Source organism: Elaeis guineensis, chromosome 13, assembly GCF_000442705.2.
Source record: "Elaeis guineensis isolate ETL-2024a chromosome 13, EG11, whole genome shotgun sequence".
Classification (NCBI taxonomy): Eukaryota; Viridiplantae; Streptophyta; class Magnoliopsida; order Arecales; family Arecaceae; genus Elaeis; species Elaeis guineensis.
The window spans coordinates 14103751-14124078 of NC_026005.2; the positions used below are offsets into that span (position 1 = coordinate 14103751).

The 20328-nt window shown below is 35.6% G+C and overlaps 1 protein-coding gene and 1 long non-coding RNA gene across 7 annotated transcripts in view; one reads left to right on the forward strand and one right to left on the reverse strand.

Moving 5' to 3' along the window:
• The window catches only part of LOC105056445 (stress-response A/B barrel domain-containing protein UP3), a 12206-nt gene extending 287 nt beyond the window's left edge, over nt 1–11919 (reverse strand). The window contains exons 1-3 of one of the 4 annotated variants that reach the window (XR_833846.4): nt 11030–11919; nt 2936–2994; nt 1–48 (exon numbers count right to left, since the gene is read on the reverse strand). The exon at nt 1–48 is cut by the window's left edge and continues 287 nt beyond it. Coding sequence is in view for 2 of the 4 variants with exons in the window: in XM_010938642.4 (XP_010936944.1) it covers nt 11047–11904 (858 nt within the window). In the remaining 2 variants the exon portion in view is untranslated. Of the gene's footprint in view, nt 49–356; nt 874–2935; nt 2995–11029 lie in introns of those variants that run through there. The other 3 variants (XR_003802379.2, XM_010938642.4, XM_010938644.4) reach the window with 3 other exon arrangements.
• On the forward strand, nt 11884–19756 carry LOC140853268 (uncharacterized). 3 transcript variants are annotated; one of them, XR_012136292.1, is made up of 5 exons: nt 11884–12081; nt 15650–15773; nt 17060–18103; nt 19199–19304; nt 19551–19756. It is a non-coding gene; the product is annotated as an uncharacterized lncRNA (long non-coding RNA). The 3 variants fall into 3 exon arrangements; XR_012136290.1 differs by having other exon boundaries at nt 19554–19756; XR_012136291.1 differs by having other exon boundaries at nt 17109–18103; nt 19554–19756.
• The last annotated feature ends 572 nt before the right edge of the window (nt 19757–20328 follow it).

A 20328-nucleotide genomic window follows, 5' to 3' on the forward strand; every position in this document is an offset into this window, starting at 1 on the left:
GCAAGAATGCTAGTCGCTGGAGCATGATGCAACCTCCTCGGTGATGATCTGCGAAGTAGAATTAAAAAGTCGGCTTTAAGACATTGATCCAAAGACCTTTTCTGTATAAATTTTAAGCATCGACCCTTAGGCCCTTCAATTGATACCTAGAGTCAAACTTGCATCCATTGTAAGTACTGTAGGTATTTTGGCCACAAAGTCCTTTCTAATTAATTGGAACTTCCAGCAACCACTTTCTAACAGATTTATCACACACTTGTGAAGACTCCACAGGTTTCATTAATAAAATTTACATGCCCGCAATCATTAACCTCCAAACTCTCTTGGTTAAAATAAAAGCAACTACAACGTGCATGGAATTCTCTACTTGTTATACTGTTTTCATATAATCATATTGCCATGAATTACATATAATCATTGCTTGCAAGATCCCACATTTCATGGAAAACAAGATACAGATGCAATCCAGCGTTACAGCTCCACTTCCGGGAGGGCAAAAAATCCTGTAGGAAGCAAAATCCTTGAAGAAGAAAGAGTATGAAGATCCATGCGCAATTTCAAAGATGTAGATGGAACATCACCCAAGGAGCCAAAAAAAAGGAAAAAAGAAAGGATAGAAATAAGGAAGTATGTCTTTTCCATAGGCTTACAACCATTGAATGGTGGAAAAGACACAAAAGCATCTCAAAGGCCTAAACATCTATAAAGAACTAGGCACCAACTCTAAATAGAAAGTAATCACTATCATTCTCTGAAACTAAATCCAGATCATTCGTGGATAGGCATGGCTGCACTCTCTCAGTGTTTCCAGCACATTCAGTGGGGAATGAAACTCCAAGCAGATGGCCACCCATAATTCCAAAAATCAAGCACCTGAGTTGCAAAACATTATAAGGAGGACCTAAATAGCCTGACGAACTAATGAAACCAATAGCTCAAAATGAAATCATGGGTAACGGAGAAGAAGAGACAGTAACAAGATTTTGTGTTAACATGCTTACTATCGTATTCTGCACCCCTCTTCGCTCTTCAGAGGATTACTGCTAGTTGAGACCACGTCCAAAGTATTTATCCAAATGAAACCCTTCCCCTGAAGGGGCATAAAAGTGGCATACCTTATGCCAAGCTCAAAAGGTTTTCTCCACTGCACGTAGGCTATCACATGGTTAACCCAAATAGGAAATTACTGTGTGGTCCACTTTTTCCAGGTTTTCATCCTTAATATTATCCATCTTTACCCTTTTAGGAAATAGCAAGACATATTGACCCATAACCACGGATGATGATACAGAGACTGAAGGAAAAAAAGACAAATTACCATAGATTTAAAGAGTTAATGCTCTTCTAACTAAATATCTTTCAAAAGTCTAGCCGAATATTAAAGTATTCCATCTCCTACCTAAGCTAGCCAAGGACTGCAATGGTATGTACACCATACCATCCCCTGTTACGACACAACATCAATTGTGATCAAACAAACTGATATTCCATTAAATGATAAACAACAAAGCAACCTAGGATATGCTAAGGAAAACTTACTTTTCCATTTAGGCCACTGTTAGATGATCTTCATTAAGATGCATGTTCAATTTCTTCCTTTTATTTCTTCGGAAAAAAAACAATGAAAAGCAAGATGCACAATCTCACTAGAACATTAAAGAATAAAGATAAGACAATAGAATTCCAGAGCAGATGAACTGGGTGACGAGCATGAAAATGTAAATGTTCCATCATGTACAGTCTCGAATCGTTAGTCACACAACCTTAAGTATCAGGTGATCAACCATTGCAGACTAGTCAATCTGTTTCTACCAACCTACACATGCACCAAATGCAGAAGACCAGGCCTTCTTCATATATTACTCATCCCAATGACCTTAGACATAGTCACGTAACCAATGTTACAGCCTGAAGATTTTTCCTACTTATAGGAAATTAATTTACAAGGCAAAGTTAAAAAACTTATCTGGCGGATATGCAGATAAGTACCCAATAAAATAACCATCTTAAACTGAATCCATACTGTCAAGGTCTCCTATGGTTATTTTCTGGCTTTTTTTTTATGGATTTAAGAAAAAGGATTGAGGAACCCATCTTAACCCAAAATTCTATAATGATCAGAAGAATTTAAATACATCCAAGAATGCATAGGTCCAAATATAACTAACTAGACACTTGGATTTACTCAAAAAGATGGGTTTTAAAAATAAACTCAGTATCCTCATGAATCAGTCCTCGTGCTTTTGTTCCAGAGTCAGCAAGTTTACGCTGAACATACCACAACCAAAAGGCTCAAGAATTGGGGAGAAAATATTTTGAGGAAGAAACACTTGTTCCTTGCTCCAAAACTGTCCCAAATAAAAATGATATGTTTGGAATAGTCAAGAAGCATATGCACAGTCTACCTACCAGATTGTACTAAAGCCTATGACAGCAATACACAACAATAGAGTAACACACACATTGCACAATATTCAACCACTGTAACATGAACAACTGCAAGTTAGAATACATAAATGGTAGATATTGGCATCCAATCCTTGATTCTAATTATGTTCCCTATAGCCGTTTGCACCAAATCCTTTTTCTAAACCCTTGATTCTCACATCCCTCCACATCACCAAAGTACTAACTAATGCATTTCTCCTTCGCTAACTTCTAAGACCAATCACAATTCAACATTGTCCACCTACTTCACTCTGTACTCCCCCTAGATTACAGGGAATCACACATCACTTTTTTCCATCTTCCTTGATCATTTTAATACCTAATTCTTTTGTCTTTTCTGTCTTTAATTGCTATCTCAATTCACAAGATGGACTGCCTCTTAACCCAAGACCCCTCAAGCCTTCCACAGAAAAACAGTTTAGATGGCCTTCAATCTACTTGCACTGAATTTTAAAATAAAATACACAAGAAGTTGAAACCAGTATACCTTTGACAGGGCCATCTCCGACATCAGACAAAATAGTAAACTTTCTTCCAAAAATAAATCTGAAAATCAATGAAAAGCAGAACTAAAAACCATTTTCTTCTGAAATGTTCACATATATGGAATAAAGCCTAACTTCAAGCTTATAATGTGCGAGATAATTGTAATATTTGCCCTTAAAATGGTATATAAGCTTAATTCTACTATCATACAAGAATATTTCCTTGGTCAAATGGAATAAAGATATGATGCCATGTGCAAAGAGTGCCATAATGATGGGTCCACCGAGGCTCTGCTGCATACATGCACCATCTTGGACTAGTCTAGTGAGTAATACATGTAGAGAAATTGTTGACCAATATATTTTTAGTAAGCTACGTTTAGGGAAAAAATCTGCAATGCTGTAATTAGGAAGTGGTTCACCAATATATTTTTAGTAAACTATGTTTAGGGAGAAAATCTGCAATGCTGTAATTAAGGAGTAAAATTAGTGATTACAATGTGAGCATTTATATAATAGCATCAATATAAATAGAGGTGTAGATCAGAAGAAAATTAATTCTTAGCCTATCATCCTTTCTCATATTTCTCTCTGCTCTCGCTCGCTCTCTCTACTGTCTCTTCTCATTTTTAACTTGGTATCAGAGCATGGTTCTGATATGAACCCTTATCAAGACTGGTCCCGTGAATATTTTTTCTTCTTCATCATTCCCATGGTGTTTGAGATATGTCGGAAGCTAGTACCAGTAGTAATTCTAACCGCTCTGTTGGTGAGGGCAGTGGGAGTAGGGCTACGGCCATTGGTGATAACCCCTCTCTCCAAATCAATCATGTGAAGTTAGATAGGAACAACTATCTTGCATGGTCTAGATCTTGTTTATTGTTTATCAAGACCCGGGGTATGTATGGGTTTCCTTCTGGGGAGAAAAAGAGACCTGCAACGAATAACTTTTCTTTTGGCCAGTGGAGATCTGACAATTGCTTGGTTATATCTTGGCTCATCAATTTTATGCAGCCTCACATCGCTCGTGGGTACTTACTCTTAGCTTCTTACTCTTAGCTTCTGCATGAAAAATTTGGAATGTTGCTGCTCAAACTTACTCACAATTGCGCAATGATGCTCAAGTCTATGAACTACAAAAAAAAAGGTTTATGAGACTAAATAGTATTTTGCTGTACGTAGCATCCTATGGCAAGAATTGGATTTTTTTCAAGATTTTCAAGCTGATTGCCCTAGTGAAGCTGCCAAGTTCCAGAAAATGATTGATAAGAAGCATGTTTATGATTTTTTGGCTAGGCTCAATGTGGAGTATGACCAGATAAGAGTTCAGATACTTGGAAAAGATCTTTTTCCTTCATTGAGATAAATATATGCTCTTGTACAGCAAGAGGAGAGTAGGAGATCTGCTATGTTGAACACTACTACCCATGAAAGATCTACAATAATAGTAAATTCAAGTTAGAAGAAACTAAGGGTCAAACTTATTATAGTGACCAAATAATTGCTAATAAAGATAGGCTGAAGTGTGATAATTGCGGATGAACGAGACATACTAGAGAGACTTGCTGAAAATTACTTGATTGTCCTATTAGCGGATGTAGTGGTAAACGAGCTGGATCTACTCGACCACAGGCTCATACATCTAAGATAAAAAAGAATACATGTCAAGACTCAAACACTAAGAATCTCAGTAAGGAGGAGTTGCAATCACTTAGACGTTTGATGGCTAAGCTTAATTCAAATATACCATCTTCCACTCCTAATTTTGCTCACATAGATACATCAGCTAGTGCATTTAATGCTTCTATGTCTAATAAATCTAACCCTTGGGTCGTAGATTTCGGTGCCTCCAATCATATGACTGGTTCTTCACGAGTTCTTATCATATTTCTCTCTTCTGGTAGAGATAAAATTTGTATAGCAGATGGTTCTTTTTCTTCTATGTCGAAGAAAGGTTCTATTTATTGCACTCCTACATTGACATTGTTCTTTATTCTTCATATTCTTAATTTTTTCACTAATCTTTTATCAATTAGTTCAATCACTAAAGATTTGAATTGTAAAGTTTCATTTTATCCCATCTATTGTGTCTTTCAGAAACTGAAGACAGAACAAACGATTGGCTATGATAGGATTCAAGATGGCTTATATCTATTGAAAACTGGTCTTAATTCGTCAACCAATACAAGGTTTGCAAGCCAGGTTTCCCACCTCAAGTCTTTAATGCCTACTCAACAACAGTTACTTCAGTGGCACCAAAGTTAGATCATCCGTCTTTTAGAGTTATAGAGAAGTTATTTCTTACTTTATTTCAGCTGTGTATTCAGAAAACTTCATTTTGTGATGCTTGTGGATTCGCCAGCACAGTCGAACTTCTTACCCTTCTAGTAATAATAAAAGCACTGCACCATTTATGATTGTTTATTCAGATGTTCGGGGTCCTAGTTTAGTTGTGTCATTATTTGATTTTCGGTGGTTTGTTACGTTTAGTGATTGCTACAGTCGTACTACTTGGATCTATCTATTTGTTGCACAGCAAAGATGAGATATTTTCTTGTTTTAAGAGGTTTCATAAAATGATATGTACATAGTTTAATGCAAAAATTAAGATTTTGAGGAGTAATAATGGCATAAAAAATTCAGATGGTTCTTTTCAAAATTTTCTTGATAACCATAGCATCATACATCAAACAAGTTGTGTAGATACACCAACTCAAAATGGTGTTGCTGAATGTAAGAATTGACATCTGTTGGACGTCAGAAGGTCACTCATGTTTACTATGAATGTTCCTAAAACCTATTAGGGAGATGCAGTTCTTACTGCAGCTTATCTTATCAATTGGATGCCATTACAAGTACTCGATTTTAGAACTCATGCGCTCCTTCAAGATACTTATTCTTTTATTTTCCTCCTAAGGTCTTTGATTGTCTTGGCTTTTTTCATGATCATCGGAGAACCATAAACAAACTCGATCCACATGCCCTAAAGTGTATATTCATTGGATACTTAGCAACTCAAAAGGATTACAAGTGCTATCACCCCCAACTAGAAAAATGTTTATTAGTATGGATGTCACTTTTTGAGAAACTGAAGCCTACTTTGCTAACTTATCTCTTCAGAGGGAGTGTCATAATGGATGAGTCCCCTTCATCCTCATCATGATGGGTTTCCTAACCTACTTTACCCGACAGAAGCAAGGGGGAGATGAAAAAAGTTGTAAATGAGAAGAAGAAGGAACAAGAGTATGTGAATAGAGAGAAAGATAACAGTTGCAGATACTCAAACCAAAATAAAAAGGACCTGCAAATATACACTTACAGAAAACAGGTAGATAAAGGCACTATACAAACCCTACCTAGTCAAGTGCCATCCTCAGATTCAATTCTACCACAATCTCCTCCTATTCCTAGTAAGTCACCTGTCTTATCTCCAAATTATTATGAACCAATAATTGATGATATGGATCTGCCTATTGCTATTAGGAAAGGAGTTCGAAGTTGTGCTCAGCATCACATATTTAATTTCGTTTCATATAACTCATTGTCTCCTTTCTATAGAACTTTTGTATCGTCTGTCTTCTGTGTCTATCCCCAAGGATTGAAAGGAAGCACTTGCTAATCCTAATTGGAAGGAAGCTATGATGGAGGAGATGAAAGCATTGGCAAAAAATAAAACTTGGGAGCTTATCACTCTCCTATTGTGAAAAAAAGGGTTGTAAGTGGATTTTCACTGTCAAACAGAATACTGATAAGACCGTTGAGAGATTCAAGGCAAGACTTGTCGCAAAAGGATTTACTCGGACATATGGAATAGATTATCAAGAGACATTCGCTCTCGTTGTGAAGATGAATTCTATTCAGGTTCTTCTTTCTTGTGCGGCAAACCTAGGATGGGAATTGCATCAATTAGATGTAGAAAATGCCTTCATGGGGACTTAGAGGAAGAAATATATATATGGGGATACCTCCAAATTTTTCTTGTCAGAAAATATAAGGCAAGATATGTAAGTTGAAGAAATCATTGCACGGTCTCAAACAATCCCCCCAACTTTCGTTTGATAGATTCAGCAAAGCAATGATTAATTTTGGATATCATCAAAGTAATGTAGATCATATTATTTTCATCAAACATAATAATGAAAATATTACTGTTCTCATTGTATATGTTGATGATACAGCAGTGACAGAAAATGACTGAAGAAGTTATCAGACTGAAAGCTAGTCCAACTAAGGAGTTTGAAATAAAAGATTTGGATAAACTATGATATTTTCTTGGTATTGAAGTTGCTCAGTCAAACAATGGTATCTTCATTTCTCAAAGAAAATATATCTTAAACTTGCTTAAAAAGACAGGTATGTTGGGTTGTAAGCTAGCAAACATTCCTATGGATCCAAATCACCATCTCAAGAGTGGTAAAGAAATAGTAGACAAAGGAAGGTGTCAAAGATTATGTGGGAGATTGATTTATCTCTCTCATACTTGTCCAGACATAGCCAATCCCATTAGCGTGGTAAGCTAGTTTATGCATGATCCCCGCTCTACTCATCTAGATGCTGTTTTTTATATCTTGAGATACTTAAAGTACGGAAAAGGATTACTATTTTCGAACTATGGTCACTTGAAAATTGAAGCTTTTACGGATGCTGATTGGGCTAGATCACTTGATGATAGGAGGTCTACATCAGTATATTATTGTACATTTGTTGGAGGGAACTTAGTTGGAAAAGTAAAAAAACAATCAATGGTGGCAAGATCTAGTACTGAAGCAGAGTACAGAGCAATAGCATATGGAGTTTGTAAATTTTTGTGGCTTAATAAAATGTTGATGCAAGATCTGAAAATGGAGAATGGTAGACTTCTCCTCCTATACTATGATAATATGACTGCTACCAATATTGCTCACAATCCAGTTCAACATGACAGAACAAAGTATATCGAGATATATAAACACTTCATTAAAGAAAAGTTGAATGAGGGGCTCTTTTGTACATCTTATGTAAAATCAGAAAATCAGCTAGTTGATATTTGACTAAAGGTCTAAGTAGTGAGGTGTTTCATTCAATTGTTTGCAAGATGGGCACAAGAAATATCCATACACCACTTGAGGGGGAGTGTTGACTAATATATTTTTAATAAGCTACGTTTAAGAAAAAAATCTGCAATACTGTAATTAAGGAGTGGTCGACCAATATATTTTTGATAAGCTATGTTTAAGGAGAAAATATGCCATGCTGCAATTAAGGAGTAAAATCAGCGATTACAATATAAGCATTTATGTAATAACATCAATATAAATAGAGGTGTTGGTCAGAAGAAAATTAATTTTTGGCTTATCACCCTTTTTCATATTACTCTCTCTCTCTCTCTACTCTTCCTCACCTTCTCTCTACTATCTCTTCTCATTTTTAACTAAAATCTATCGCCAAGAATTAGAAAGATTTCTTTTCAGGTGAAGGTCTTCAGAACCTTGTGAAAGAGAAGGCACCTATATTCAGGATAGGTGATTGATTATAGTTGAGAATCAATAAATATAATAGAACTCTCATATTTTGCAATTCTAGGAATCCATCTAGGACTAAAATATTAGAAGAAATCTAAGCATATTATATTATCATAGTCTTGATGATCCTTACATGACTCTTTATTATCATGGTCAACGATTTTCGAAAAAAACACCAATAGCAGAAATAATTAACACTCGATGAGTCAAGCATCTTTGATTTCCATATCATGATCACAACGCCCTTCAGCAATACTGTAATTAGATTCAATGATCACTTTATCAGGAATATCAAGGAAGTTAAGGATTTTCATCAACAATGAAGTAACATGTACTTATGCTTTTCCTCGTGTTCCAAATACTAACTAATCTATTTACATAGGATGATTAACAAAGCAGAAGGGAATATCCTTGCCTCCTTATAAATATCTGTTGAATTATAGCAAACAATATCCAGATTTATTCTAAGGACTTCCTCACAATTCCAATTGAGTAGACAAAAGGTGACATCCTCATCATATCAGTAGGCACAATGATTTAACAGAAAAACTCATGCCCCATATCTAAATAATATTCCATATGACATCCCATGATTGAGCAACTAAAACTAACACACCTTAACAAAAATACAGAAAAGGGGCAGCTCCAGAAAGGACACAAGTATCATTGTGGAGGAAAAGACTAAGCACAGCATACGAAAACAAAAAGTAAAGAGATAAATTAACAGTATGCCAATGGAGGAGGTCATACAACTTTGAAATCAACCACTTAAAAAGACAAAAGAAAATGGCAGCTAATAATTATCAGCGGTTCCTTCACAAGTCCAAATTAAATTCTCTATGAGTGCAAACTTCTTTTTCAATGACCTATTTAACTGCTATAGTTTGAACATTTATGCCACACAATTTCTGAACATATTTATTTTATTCTTCCATGAATATATAAGTTGTCTCTATGCCTTCAATAAACACCCAACTTCAAACATCTGATCAATCATTCCATGCGACCTCCCATCTCCAAGGTCCAAGTCCCAAGAAGGAGATGGCCAATCAAAGTTTAGACGACCTAGTACAAGTCTGGTAGTGGGATCTCATCCCAAAAGAATGTGATCTAAGCCAAATAAAACCAAAAACTAAGCCATTTAGAGGGAATGTGTGAAAGATAACTCAAGAAGTATATAGCTAGGAGCTTAACTATCAATTGTAAGTTCCTTGCATTAGTGGGGGAAAGCCTTACAATCCAGCACTTTTGGCAAATGATATGCCACAACATAGGAAGCTGTTGGATACTCCATTTTTTATGCACTATTCATATTTGTTACATATCATATATGGTTGCATATCATATAGGATCCAAGCACATGTGTAATACTCCTAAAAAGCATACCTTTTTTGTTGAAAAAAAAAAAAGGTATTTGATACTTATCCATTATGTTCTGATACCTTCCAAATACTCCCAATCTACCTTAGGACAAGGGATATGTTTCTTTTTCTTCTTCTTTTCTTTTCTTGTTTCTTTTTGACAAACATGATGGATGTCCTAAGATAACTAATCTTAGAATTTTCCTTTGATGAAGCATGAACATGATATTCTGATAATTTAGTATACTTTTTATGTTAAGAATATATTTAAATATTATCATGTACTAGCCATGTAATATCCATATCACATACATGTGGCTGCACTTCATAGGATATACATGTAGCATCTAAAGTTGACAGACTTTGCTTACAGGGTTGAAGCTAGAAAACCTTATGTTCAAGAGAAACTGCTTTTGGATTTTGATCAGAAATACACTACTTTCTAAATAATTATTATTTGATATTGAGTTTTTTAAAAAAAAAAATACCATGTGATGCAAGACAGGAGACTCTACAAGGATCAACAGCAATTAGTGTTAACAGCAGATACCAGGCTTTTTTAGCCTAAAGGTCCATGAACTACTTTCAAAAGCATTATTTTTATACATTCCTATCCCCATAACGCCTCTCTTGGATGGCTTTATAGATTTTTTGTCCTCTTGCAGTCCGGAGCAAAACAAATTGGTTCAGAGGCTCCACAGTTCAATACAAAATCTTCCTCAAATTTGTGCCTGACAAACAAATTCAAGCTTCCTCTATAACCACAAATCATAAATTTTATTTTTCCATTAAGTATGAATTTGTTATCATTTCCCAAGACCAAAAGGCCACATATTCAATCAGCAAATATCACAAAGAACTAATAAACTGATATCATGAAATTAAACTCCATAATCATAAAACAAAGGCAACCATCATAGCTCACAAACAACATATGATGAATATCATGGATTCACGGTTCTCAAGCAGTGCAGTACTGAACAACGGCACAACATTAAACAAAAAAAGACCACAAAAAATAGAAAATATCTTCATCCTTGCTCTGAACTTTCAATAACTGATTCACATGAAGTATATTATTTCACTCTCTACTCTTCATATGAATCCAAATTCATTACAAAACTCAAAATTGTTCGAGCAACTCGCAGGATCCTCTATTTATAATTTTGTAATATTCAAGTCACCAGTTTCCACCCAAAACAAAGAGGTAGAAGAATATGGAGGTAAGACGAACCTTTTTAGCGGAATCCATTAAAGGCTGGCAGCCGGCGGGGGCGGGACCACGAAATCAATGACGATAAGGCTCTCAAGCAGCGGCCTCACCTTCTCCTTGTGCGCCTCCACAGCCTCATTCCCTTCCCCGTCCATTGCATCGAGCTCCTCCACCCCCGGGAACACCGAAAGGAACCCCACGGAGTACCCCTTGGCCCTCGCCGGCGAGAAGTTCTCCCCATAGCTCACCTGCCGGGCAGCCGGAACGGCCCCTTGGGCCACTTGGATCGCCGCCAGGAGCTCCGCCGCTGCCGCCCCCTCCTTGGGCTTCGCCAGAGTCAGCCGCATCGCCGACCCCGGTGGCGGTGCCGCCAGTCCGTCGAGGTCGGCGACCCAGTCGAGGGCCATGATGTCGTCGCAAATGGGAAGGACGTGTTCCTTGACGACTGCCTGGTGAGCGGGGTGGGCGGAGTAGGCGGCAAGGTCGGGCTTGGAGCGGTAGCGGCTATGGAGGAGATGGGTGAAGCCGGCGGCGGAGGCGGCGGAGGAGCGGTGGCGGAGGATGGGAACAGCGGCGAGGTGGGAGACGATGTCGAGGGAGACGAGGGACCCGAGATTGGAAATCATGGCGTCGATCTTGGAGGGATCGGTGGAATCGCGGACCTTAAAGAGGACTACGTGCTCGACAGTGGTAGCGGTGGCGGCGGCCATCTTTGTGACGGAGGAGGCGGCAGATGAGGCAGAGGAGATGCCGGGGGCGGCGCAGAGAATTAGGGAGGGGCGGGCCGGAGAGGGAGGTGAGAATAAGGAAGGGGGGCGAGGGCGGGAGGGGAAGAGAAGCGACTTGAAGGGGGCGGAGGGGCGGTAAAGAGACGGGAGGGTTTTCAGACACAGCATCTCGTTTTCAAGTGGTCTTCTCGTAAAAGTGGGGGGCGTTGGTTGGAATTTTGACGGTGATGGTGGTGCAGGTTAATGTGTGTATGTTCCGCAGGGATTTTAACTTCGGTTCGGATGAGACTCCGGCTCGGTTCCCCAGATACACGAACGTGCCAGATTCTCGCAATTCAATTTTCGGTAAGTATGAGAGCTCCTTTTGGCAAATTTTATTGGGGTAGCGTAGTGATCGTAAATAAAATTTCTGAAAATTTAATAGAGCAGCACTTTTACCATGTGTGACGAAATTTTACCAAAAAACATCATTTTGCTCATGAAAATATATATTTAACTTGAATACTTCCTAAAATCCCGAAAAATAGTTGCTTGGAATTTCATATTTGTAAAATTAAAGTAGTTTTCGATTATTTATCAAAATATCTGCAGTGCGTTTCCATATCCCATGCCAGGGCTAGCTTCTTGCAATCTTATTTTCCATAATAATGCAGGCTATTTAGAACAGAGGAACAATGGATTGTTTTAGGAAAATTTTGTCTTTTTCACTAGCTCTGTCTCTCTGATTGTTCGTTGCTTAATCCAGCTGCACTCGTTTTTTTTCTTTTGGTCAGACTTCTCCTCTTATTGTGTTTTTGCCATGTTTAAATGAATGAATATATTCTTTTTTATGTTACTATATTTTGTTGTAACAATTTTTATTTAAATACAATGTTGCATAGTTCAATTTTGCTCTACTTGATTAGAATCATGAGAGGATAAATGGATAAGATTGAAATGATGGACGACCTCCATCCATCGTTTGATTTAAAAGGTTATAGAAGTAATGGATAAAAAAGAAGGGATTATTCATCCACTCAGATCCATAAATTTGCAGTTCAAAAAGTTATAGAAATAATAGATTAAAAAAAAATTATCCATCTATCCTGTCCCATCAATTTGCATTGGAAGGATGAATGGAGTATTAATTGATGGATTTTTACATTGACAAAGTTATCTCTTATTAATTTTTTTGGATAAAACTATAATATTTCTTCATTTTTTCATTCATATTATTTATATATATTTTTATATATACTATTAATCATATACTATTAAATTTTATTACTGATTATTTTAATTTTAGTATATAAATTTAATAATTATAATTAAATAATTAAAATTATCTTTTTTTCTATTTTTATTTATTATTTTTATATTAATTATTTATATAATATTAATTAACTATTTAAATTAAATTATAAATTTATTAATTATTTATATAATTAATTTATTAATAATTAATTTATTAAATTATTTATTAAATCAAAATTAAAATTAAATATTTATATAATTATAGATCATAAAGATTATAATTTTATATATTGTTTACTTTTTTTTAGTATAAATAAGTATTATAAATTGATAATAACAAATTTTTATCAAAGAATAGTCTAGTAAAAATGTTATATAAATATCATCCATCCTCTCTTTCATTCCTCTTATGCTAAACAAAGGAGAAAATTATTTTCATTTATCCTTCTATATTTTACCAAACATATGAAAAGATGGATGGAAGATTAATCCATCCTTTCTCTCATCCATCCTTCCTTCCTTCAATCCATCTTTCATATCAAACAAATAATTAATCTTTAGTAGAGCAAAATATTTTTCAAAATTATGATGTATATATTAAAGAAAAAATAAAAATTTATAATCAAATAGAAAATCACAAAGTCACAATCGACTATATAACACTTTATAGATATTGTAAATGTGAATAAGGTTGAAAGAAAGACTATGTTCATAGCTTAAGTACTATTTCAAACAAAATATTGAGGCGGTATTTTTTAAATCAAATCCTTATGAAACTAAAGTTTTCTAAGGTTTTAAAAATGTTTGTAGCAGGTAATAGAAAATTTTGATCATCTTGTTGCAAGCAGGACATCGCATGCATGAAATAAAAAATCTTTTACTTTTGTAAAATTTTTGTGTCTTTCAATTAAAGTTTTAAGTCTTAATGGAATGGAGGACATCCTGACCGTTCCATCTTGTCCATATAAGAAAATGAAATCTGGACAGGAACTTCTAAACTCATCCATATGGGAAAGAAGAAGAAAGAGAAAAAAAAAAAGAAAGATAAAGAAAAGAAAGTATAAAAAATAAAAAAGAGAAGGAAGGAAAGGAAGGGAGAAGAAAAGAAAAGTAACGAAAGAAGGGTAGAAAAAAGAAAGAAGTAAAAGAAAAAAAAAAAAGGAAGGGATAAAAAAAAAGAAAAGAAAAAGAAAGGAAGGAAAGAAAGATAGAAAAAAAAATAAAAGAAAAAAAAAGAAATAAATAGAAGGGATAAAAAAAATTAAAAAAAGAAAAGAAAAATAAGAAAGAGAAAGAGATGAAGCATGAGCTACTGGAATACATGATTGGGACTGTCATCAGGACAAACCGGGATAGTAGAGCATCATGTTCCATAGAGAAATCAGGGCATCATGTCCCATAAGATTTAAACGTTACTTTCAGTGATTCTTTCAAAGGACCATATTCTTGAGATAAGTTATTTTTCTTGTGGGGTGTGATTCCATTTACCTTGCTTTGCGTTCCCCATCTGGCTGTAAAAGCTGTGGGACTGTAATAATGGATTGGGTGAACAGAATCTATGACAGAATGGATTTTCTTGAATTCTTGGTTTGAAATTCTACCCATTCTCTTTGGACAGCAGCTAACTGTCAAATTATCCAAGTAGTAATACTAGTAGTCCCGCATGCTTTTGCATGTAATTGTGCTGTTCTTGGCATCTTGCCATTAGCTTCTGCAATCGTGCTCTATATTTAATCCATTTGATCTATAACTTGATGAATAACTAATAACTGATAGAACAAATAAGACTGCCATAATATAGCTCTTCCTGAGTTCTCGGATGAAACCCTTCTTGTCTGCTGTAAATAATCCACTGTCTACAATAAAGATCTTACCACTTTATTTGTTTTGGTTTCTAAAATACTGCTCTGTGTTAGCTATTTGAATATAAAAAGAAAAAAATGCAGATATTTTACTCGGTGGTGTAAATGAAATCTACAATGTGTTGGGTTTCTTGGAATTATGGATGATACCATAATGTAATCTTGTGTGTAGAAAAATTTGCAAACGTGCCTAAGTAGCTAACTTCTGTATGTCATTTCAAGGTGGATTTTTTTTGTTTTGTTATTTACATTTTTCCAGATACAATGACCTCATCTGTTTTATAAATATATTTAAACTATTCCTCCAAATTTTTTACTATGTTTGTTGGATTGGAACTTTTCTATGCCTTGTTCTTGATATGAGCTAATTTGTCGTCTCTTTCACCCCTTGGTTTTCATTTCATCTTCCCTTATGTTTCAACCACTCAACTTTTTATTCTGGTTGAAAGAAAGAATAAGCTACCAAAAGAGAAGGATGCATGCCCAAATTCTCCCAGACAAAATGCTTATGAATGAACTCCACACTTGTCCCCCAAAAAAGAAATGGTGGTTTCTGCTGGATTCAGAACAGTCAAAGAGTTAGCATAAATAAATCCTTTCCTGTTAATTTTTGTTAAGTATGGACTTATAACACACTCGCCCAATATTTTGCTCACTTTACAAGTTCACCTTTTCTTTTCCTTCTATAGCTGTTATTTTTCTCAAAAGCATGCTTTAGCATGTTTTTTCATGATTTAAAATACTTATTGCTCCTACATCTGTTCATGATTGAAATTTAAGGATATAGGATCAGTGACATCAAGCATTGTACATGCCAGGTAGCTTTGGAGGGAGATGACTGTGTGATGACTAGGAAGGAAATAGTTGCAAGCTTCTTGACCTGTCCACTTTGTTCCAATATTTTCAAAGATGCAACAACAGTCATAGAATGTCTCCACACATGTAAGCAAACTACATGCTTGGAGACATGAAGTTGTTGCTTTCTTTTTAGTTACCTTTTGCATTAATAATCTTTACTGTGTCATAACTGGAAAGTAATAGCAACTCATAGATACTAGAATTGATCAAAGTTTTTATTGCTTTGTTATATGCTTTATGATTCGCTTGATATGGGAGGCATTATTTTTTCCATTGCTTGTTCATCCATTTCCAAATTATGTAGATTGGCTTTTCTGGCCTCTTGACTTTTTGGTTGCAATATTGTAATCAAGGCTTACACAAGCCAAGTTTTCAGGCTTATCTAATTGATGACAAAATACTCCTCCTCGGCATGTTTGCTTCTGTAGCTTTAATTTTTGGGTGAAACTTTCCTATAGCGATAATGTTTTTGAATCAGATGTTGTACAACAATGTTTGATCTTCTGGTTTGTACATCAAAGGCTGAGTCGAATATATGCTATCATGTTGTTGTACCCTTATGATCAAATCATTAAGGTTCAGCCAATTTCTTTACATGAGGAAGATATTCTTTAGAACAGTAAAAGATACTTAATAGATCTTCAAGGTTCAGTAATGCATGATCTGAGCTCTCACCTGGCTACAATTTACCGAGCGAGAAATTGGATGATCGAAAATGTATGTGCTTCAGGAAGCCAGACATTTGACAGATCATCTAGCCATTGTAGAAGGAAACTACCTATTTAATTTCCACTGAAGGGAGTATGCCCATTTGATCTATGTAAGGCACTACCATGGATTGAATGACAATATAGATCTGCATTTGTTTGAAGTTTTATTTATAAAGCTCATCCATAGTTTTCCCATCACAGAGTGAGAAAAAGATCGATAGATAGATGTGAAAGAGAGAGAGAGAGAGAGAGAGAGAGAGAGATTTGTTTTAATTTCCCCATTGCAAAACTGACCTTATGGAAGGTCTAAATATTGTACTTTAGAGGTTCTTCTTATTTGTGATTTTTCTGTTATCAAGCATCAGCTAGTCACTACATCTTTGCTCAAAGTCCTTAAAGTTAATTTTGTCTATTAAGCCAGCAACATTTGATTATTTTAGTTATGTTTCTAATCTTAAGTTTAGCCAGAGATCCTCAGGTATGATCCTCTCTTACTTGCACATATAAGAGGACTTCTCATATAATCTGCTAGAGGAACATAGTCCCTCCATTTTTCTGGATCAGCTTGTATATCTTCTCATCCAGATTTATAATTTTTTTGGTATAAACGTAATAATCTATCTTATAAAAGTAATCTATCTTATTAATCATCATCGACAGATCTGCAGATCTTATGGTAATGGTCCAAGATTTGGTTACTTCTCTGCAGTTTGCTACGATTGCATTTATCAGAAGTTTGAGCATGATGAAGCATATTGTTGTCCAAAATGCAGTCTCTACTTAGGCCCCTTCCTCAGAAGAAACTAAGGTGAGTTGGATTCCATGGTTTAAAGTTTCAGAACCACAGCACTTTGTCAAAGAGTTTGAATATACTTTATGGTGGAAAATATGCTGTAAATCTTCTTAACCACTTGGCCTCATTTTATGGCTGAAAATATATTGCATCTCTTCTTTCTTCAAATTTCATCCATAAGAGAGTTCGAATATATCTAACCTTCATTTGAGATGCTTGAATGAATGGCCAATGTTAACTACTTCTTGGTTTTCTTGCACTGTTGTTTCTTCATCAATTATTTAGTGATTGAAAGTTCTCCAAACCTAATTCTTGGGCTAAGTCTGTAGATATTTTTTTGTTTGAGACTTAAAATTTGTGTTCTTTGACTATATATGTATAATATATTTTTTTCACATAAAATAAATGTATATATTTTAAGTTCATTTTGGGTTCATCATTCTCACTGAAGATAACAGTTTCATCTAGATAGTGAAAAGAGTTTAGGGTCAACATCTCTCCTAAGAAATTCAAACATCCTACTTGATTAGTTACTTGAGACTTGAGAGAGCAGTAAAAGTATGGTGAATGGACTTATTGAGAAAATAGAACAGATGTCACATCTTTCTGCATCTGAAACCATCCATTTGATTGGTATACTGTTGTCTTCATTCATTCCTCACACACATATTTAGTTTATCGAGTTTCATTTTGTTGATGTTCTAATTGTGTTATCTAAGTGAGAACAAATTTTGTGATATATATGTAGATTTGATTATAATCTACAAGAACTAAGAAGATTTTTCCTCTGAAGATGACAGAAGACTCACAAAGACTTTACACTCAGGAGGTACACCTTATGATGTGGACTTGATTATAATCTCTAGCATCACTTATCAGTTCAAGAAAATATAATGTGAATCAAGAAAAAGGTACGAAGGGAAAGCATTTTACAATTTTCTTAAGCTCATGTTGGACTGAAACTGAAAACCTTTGCTTCAATTCTTTTTCTTTTTCTTTTCTTTTTTTTTTTTTTTTCCTGAATTTGATACATAGATCCTTTAGGAAGTAAATGAGATGTCCCATAAGGAAGCAAAAGAGAGAAGCCACCCCCTCAATACATGAGAGCTGGAAAAGTGTAAGCAGGACCTAAGGTCATCTCTCATCAGTCGAGGGAATTGTTGCATCATGCATGGCAGGCTTTCCACAATGTACTATAAGTGAAATAATTGTTGAGCTGGAATAGATATTTTGAATTCAAGGCTGAGCTTTTGTTGATTCTTCTGCATTCAGTTTAGAAATAATTAGTTGGGTTTCTTGAACTTGTATCTAATATCTATGATTGATTTGTGGTTAACCCAAATGGACCTATGCTGCAATATTCTCTAGTTTACATGAGCCATGAGCTAGATCTGTTCTCATACTATTTTTAGTAACTCAGGATCTCATCGAATAAGACCGGTCAGAAAGTGTTATTTGAGTTCCTTAGTATTATCTAAATATCCAAAATTGACCTAGTGCATAGCCGATGTGAGACTAAATACGCACATGCACTGATCCTCACACCAGCAGTATTTGGAAGAAAGCAAAACCTTATTCAGATGATCATATAGACTGGGATCATGTCCTATTTGTTTAGCCCCTATAACCAGTAAAGATGGGTAAGAAATTCATGAGTGTTACCAAAAAATAAAAAAGGAAGATGGTTAAGAAACAAGCAAATGATGCTTGAAGTAATATGCAATATTCCCTTTGTTGTTGCATTCGTCTTCATCTCCTTAATTTTACCTTGTAGTAATGAAGAGACAGGTGCAAACCCAAAGCGTTATACTAGAATCATGTATGATAGGTCAGACAAATTTAATCAAAAATGTTTTCCTTTGTATTTCATGTTGAACATGTGTTCTGTAATCTATAAAATCTATAGCATTTTTTTTTTCTGTATGATGGCATATACGTCTGATCTCATGTGGAAATTATCTTTCTATTAAGCATCTAACTGTTCCTTTGTGTCGATATCATTGCAGTTTTTTCCAAACTTCATATGTCTCTGTTTTCAAGGATGGCAACATACCATTTTCCTATATCGAAAAGTACATTGTAAAGAAGCTAGTTCTAAACCATGACTCTGAGGTACTTGCTTTGAACAGTTTCCAATCAAGCCAGACCTGACCTCTATTATATTTCTCTGTTTTTTCTTTTCAGCATTCCTATGCTGCTAAGCAGAGGATAAAAAGATTTTTTTTTTGCTTGCTAATGGACCCAAAAACTAAATAAATAAATAAAGATATCTAACAACCATAAAGTTCGGACCATATTGATATATAACGTAGAAATTTTTAGTGAGCTACATGGTTGCTGGCTCATCTCAAATTTTAGCAGGTGGAGATGTTATGCCGTCTTCAAGTGTTGCTCCCAGATGCCACCATGAGCAGTGTTGCAGATATTTTGGCTTCAGGATACTGCCAAGGAGGAGCAGAAAAACACCGGCTCACTCGAATATGTGGTGATCTGGATTTACAAGAGAAAAATAATGGAAGTGAATAAGAACAAATGCATGAAACTAGATATATGATCATGTAAGATTTAATCGTACACTAAAGTTTTTTATGAAAAAAAAGTTATTTTTTGCCATGAGGTTCTGCTTGACATCCCTTTCCACCTTTCACTGGAACTCACACGTGATAGTTTTATCTTCTTATTTTTGTATTAGTTTTCCTTTCATAATAAGCTTGAAGGACTCACTTGGTTCATGCGAAGAAGAGGGGAAATATGATAACCCAGCCCGATGGGCCAAAAGCCCACTAAGCCCACCTAGAAAAAAAAAAACAGGGAAGAAGACTCCCGATCGGAGTCTTCCCCTTCCCCGATTCCGATCAGGAATTGAAGTCCTAGGACCATTTAAAGATCCTAGGACGAGCCCTATAAGAACCCCCCTCCTCTCCTCTAAGAGAGGACACAACAGTCACCGACGATCGCCGGAGTTCTTCTCCAATTTTTTCGATTGAAGCCGCGGCCCCTCGACTCGTGCTCGCCGCGATTTCACACCGGTGGAGGTTATCGGAGGCTGTGGTAAGTCCTTCATCCTCTTCCTCCCTTCTCTCCCTTCTTTTCCGTACTGGTGGGCATGATTGCCGACGACAGGAGTCGCCGGATT